The sequence below is a fragment of the Pelmatolapia mariae genome, linkage group LG3_W (genome assembly GCF_036321145.2).
Source record: "Pelmatolapia mariae isolate MD_Pm_ZW linkage group LG3_W, Pm_UMD_F_2, whole genome shotgun sequence".
NCBI lineage: Eukaryota > Metazoa > Chordata > Actinopteri > Cichliformes > Cichlidae > Pelmatolapia > Pelmatolapia mariae.
The window spans coordinates 68,805,934-68,810,773 of record NC_086229.1 but is presented as its reverse complement, the minus strand read 5'-3'; the positions used below and the strand labels follow the sequence as shown (position 1 = coordinate 68,810,773).

Genomic DNA, 4,840 nt, shown 5'->3' with positions numbered 1-4,840 from the left:
AGTCATATGGTGTACTTCCTCCATGTAAAATACAAATAATATATTGTGGGGTATTTAGTAAAACACACTTCTACTCAAGTTTAGAAAGGGTTACGTATTATACAAATTATGAGCGAAATACCGGACTGCTACTATACAATTTTCATAATATACGTATCATGGTCAACAGGAATCATACACATATAGCAAACAGAAACAGCATTTCTACCTTGAAAAGAGAAATAGAAGTTGTCGTAGAGCGCAGTCACTGCAGTCAGTCATTAGTAAACAGGAAGTCTTAATCTAAGAATGTCACAGGCATCTCATTTACATAGACACAGACACACACAGTCTTAAAATAACCTACAGGCTGCAGTAGTACTGACAGACGTATTTCACATAAAAATTGTCATAGTATATTACAAAGACGTCTCACAATGAACAATATTTACAAGGCCTAAAGTCGCACAACCTACAGAATTTTGACAAATTTAAATTAACCCTCCAAGGGATAAACTCCAAGTTTTTTGCGATCAATTAACCAGTCTCGGCCCCGGACCGTGGTCACATATCTAATGTCCTAACACAATTTAAAAGCGTCCAACGCCCAAGTTCCGAACTTTGCTGACCAAAAAAGCGCAAACCACCGTCCCGGACGGTAAAGTGGTCCAACCACTAGTTATTCTGGAGTGCCCCAAGCTCCACAGTGACCAACTGACTATCCCTCGTAGAGGACAACGGCGCGCGTCCGAACCGTTGGCAAGCGTTACCTCTGGACAATGCGCTTCTTAGAACTCCCAGAGCCCCGTTCTACAGAAATTTAATTACTTTAAAGACACCCCACAAAACCACAAAACCAACCACATTGGTGTCCAAGCCCGGCTTTATATTCAATTGAGACTTTACTGTCACAAACACTTCACCAATTACCTATCACACTAAATTCACTTAGCAGTCCAACTGCTTTTTTTTATTTCTTTCCTTTATTCTCTTTACTCAGTACTGTCATTTATACTTCATTATCATTACTTCAACTTCCATTCTCATGAGATTTTCACCAAAATCAAAACAGACCTTTACCAGTAATTTCAGTGAGTAGACTTTTAATTTTGTAATAGTCAATCTGGCACAGTTTGGAAATAATTCAACAGGTAGTGCCTTACCTTTGAATAAGCCGGCTTATGTCCACTCACTTCGACCACTGACTCGTGTCTGCCCGTTTGAGCACCTCGGACCCTCTCGGTCTCAATCTCCAAGTCTCTCTCCCCTCAACCCTCGGCCAATGCACCAAATGTTACGGGTCCGAAATTGAGGACGAGAGTAAAACAATGATGGTCCAGAAGAGGTCGGTCAAACAATTGATTTTAATGAATACACGCAGCGTGGGGAGACGTACACTGGAAACCATCAGTCGTAAATCCCCACCCAAAAATACACTTCAGATTGCTTTTATAACATCAGGGTATTATGACGCCCCCTCATGCGTTTACAAGCACATAATTTGCATCTTAAGAACATTATTTGCCTCTTTTACAGACAATGATCAATTTTAAGAGATAACTGCAGACACAGAAGTTCCCCTTTCTGGCATCCATCCAAATATGGTGATGATCTCAGGCCTTTGAGGTCCCCATGGACTTGTCCTCCTTGTGTCACCTGTAACTAGGCAAACTCAAATGCCACAAGAAGCTGAATACATTCAGGCCTTTGCTCAGACTATTTTACTGTAACAATATACTCAGCATATAAGCTTTTAAGATGATAGATTTAACTCAACGATTTAAAGTGGTTATAACTGCACCTGTAATAAACATGTTAATATTTGATTATAACCCCTGTAATACAAATTATAACATAATGCCGACAGCTTCAATAAATGCTTTGATGAAATGATAATTAATGTAATGATAAGGATGATGGTTATATACAGTTCAACAGTAAACTAATTTCTTTAATTCTACACTCTTAAACACACTGTCTGAAAACTTCATGCCAACAGCACTTTTTTAAGAAAAATCAAACATATTATCCTTGAAGATCATTTTAGAGTTTTTAATGAGCTGCAGGATCCTTGTTCAGTGTGAGTGGAGAACAGCCAAGTTGCCTCCTCTGATAAACCTCCACATGTACCACTGAAAACAGTTAAATTAGTTTGAATCTGAAATCATGGCTCAAACTACTTGTTCTGAGACCATTTCTTTATTTTTCACACCAAACTGTTTAATAAGATAAACTCTACACAGACTTCATCAAATATAACTAACGCCTAACATTATCAGGATTTCATAATACAAACTTCAAATTAACAAGAAAACAGCTGCAAACATGTGGATCAAAATTAATTAAAAAACAACACGTGGACTTCAAGGACTAAATACACTAAAGTGAAAGGAGGAGCAACAAATAGAGGTTTAACAGAATTTGAATTAAGTAAAAGTAGTCGCCTGTGATCTTTAAAATGGTCCTGATGTGTGCTGCTGTTTTTAACTTTTAACATTTCTTTGCTACCACTGTGAATAAGACTGTGTTCTTTGCCCAATTAAATAAAGGTTACACTGACTCACTGCTTCATCTTCTCGTACAAACTGGTATTATATGGAAGTACAGCCCAAAACCAGTTTAGCTTGAGTTTATTTTTTCAGGACATAAAGTCACAGAAGGTGATTTTCAAAGATGGTGGACAGATTTAGTTCATTTTGGAGGTTTTAAGAGCAACTGCTGTGAAACTATTTGCAGTTTTGGGAGAAAATGATTTAAGAGAAGATTTTACAACAGCAAAAGATTAAATATGAATGAAGAATTGAAATTTAACTAATTTTGGAAACACTGAGAAAGTTCAAATGAAAGAAATTGAAATATATATCCATATCTGCAATTCTGATACATTATTAGTTTGGTAAGAAAGACATTCCTATAACTTTAATAATACAGTAACAAGTACAACTACTAAACACTACTGTGTCCTAAGGAAACAAAGACTAAAATGTAACAGGGATAACATTTTAGAGAATTAAAATCCCTCAAAGGAAAAAACATAAACTTGATATGCATATCTATACATGCAGCTTCCTAAATGTAACATTCAGGATTATTCACTGCAGATCCAGAAATCAGAGCTACCTCATCAGATCCAAGTGTGGCATCAGCTGACACTCTTTACAGGAGATTCCATCTGAACTCTGTGGAGCCTGATCTCAAGGTTTTTAAGTCTGACCCTGAAACCAGAAGAGGATCTTTCTCTCTCTTCAGATTCATTGTGATCCAGTGATTTCAGTCCTGCATGATCAGGCTGATGTTTGCACAGAGCAGATAATGAAGTGAATGTTTTTGCACATTGGTAACAGTGAAACAGTTTATTTACAGTGTGGGATCGTTTGTGTTCAGAGTATGAACTGACATTCCTGAAGCTCTTGTCACACTGGTCACAGCTGAAGTTCACTTCCATGTGTGTACGTTCATGTTTGTTACGATGACCTGATTGTGAGAAGCTTTTGTCACAGTGTCTGCACTTGTGTGGTGTCTCTTCTGTGTGGATTCCCTTATGCTTTTTCTTTAAGCTCACGTGCAGTGGTGAAGGATGACCCTCACTAGTCACAGATGTGCTTTTTGACCACACTGTGGAAGAGATCATGTATTTTTATAGTACTTGGTGTGTGGAAGCCTCTCCCACATTCTTGACAGTAGTTCATTTTGTCTCCAGTGTGTCTACGTTGATGTGCTTTTAAGTCCCGTTCGTGATTGGAGGTTCTTCCACAAAGGTCAAAGAGAAACTCTTTCCCACCACCACAGTGACGACAGGGTTGAGAAATGGATCCATGTGCTTTGCTCCACTTCTAAACAAAGACATTGTAAATCAGGGAATTCCTCCAAATAAAGAGCATCTCTGCCAACGCCAATTACATTTTACTGTTTACATTACAACACTGAGCTTACAGGGCGAAAATGAGTTTTCATTTTTCCAAACAGTTCATTCAGTGTAACTCCATAAGTTTACTGATCAGACTTTTTCCAAACAATCAGGTTAAAATTACAAGATAAAAAATCAATACATACCTCACAGTAACTGCACTTCTAGAGTTACTTTCTGGTGTGGATCTGTTGGTGTTTTTTCAGGTGATGTGGAGTTTTAAAAGTCTTCTCACACAGGTCACATTTATAAGGTCTCTCCTCAGTGTGGCTAAACATGTGTATTTTTAACTGTGCATCTGTTGCAAACAGTTTCCCACACTGATCACAGCAGGAAACATCATTTCCAGTGTGAATCCGCAGGTGACTATTTCGGTACTGTTTGTCGCTGAAACTTTTTCCACAAAAGTGGCAGCTGTACGCCTTAATTCCAGAGTGGGTAACTAGATGCTTCTGTAAGTCGTGCCTTTGAGCAAAAGCTTTACCACACAACTCACAGCTGTGTGCTTTAAATCCACTGTGGATGAGTTGGTGTTTTTTTAAGTGTCCAGCCTGGGTAAAAGACTTTCCACACAAATCACAGCTGTAAGGTTTAACTCCACTGTGGATGAGTTGGTGTGTTTTTAAACCTCCAGCCTCGGTAAAAGACTTTCCACACAAATCACAGCTGTACGCTTTAACTCCACTGTGGAAGAGTTGGTGTCTTTTTAAGCATCCAGCCTGGGTAAAAGACTTTCCACACAAATCACAGCTGTAAGGTTTAACTCCACTGTGGATGAGTTGGTGTGTTTTTAAGGTTTGAGCCTGGGTAAAAGACTTTCCACACAAGTCACAGCTGTACGCTTTAACTCCACTATGGGAGAGTTGGTGTGTTTTTAAGTGTCCAGCCTGGGTAAAAGACTTTCTACACAATTTACAGCTGTAAGGTTTAAATCCACTGTGGATGAGTTGGTGT

At 38.6% G+C, this 4,840-nt stretch overlaps 1 protein-coding gene across 1 annotated transcript in view; it reads right to left on the bottom strand.

Annotated features, from left to right (window-relative positions):
• Nucleotides 1–2,045: 2,045 nt before the first annotated feature.
• LOC134618130 (zinc finger protein 665-like) overlaps nt 2,046–4,840 on the bottom strand; it is a 12,054-nt gene continuing 9,259 nt past the window's right edge. Inside the window, exons 3-4 of the mRNA XM_063463425.1 lie at nt 4,033–4,840; nt 2,046–3,812 (exon numbers count right to left, since the gene is read on the bottom strand). The exon at nt 4,033–4,840 is cut by the window's right edge and continues 713 nt beyond it. Of these exons, the coding sequence (XP_063319495.1) occupies nt 4,057–4,840 (784 nt within the window). The 3' untranslated portion in view covers nt 2,046–3,812; nt 4,033–4,056. The remainder of the gene's footprint in view (nt 3,813–4,032) is intronic.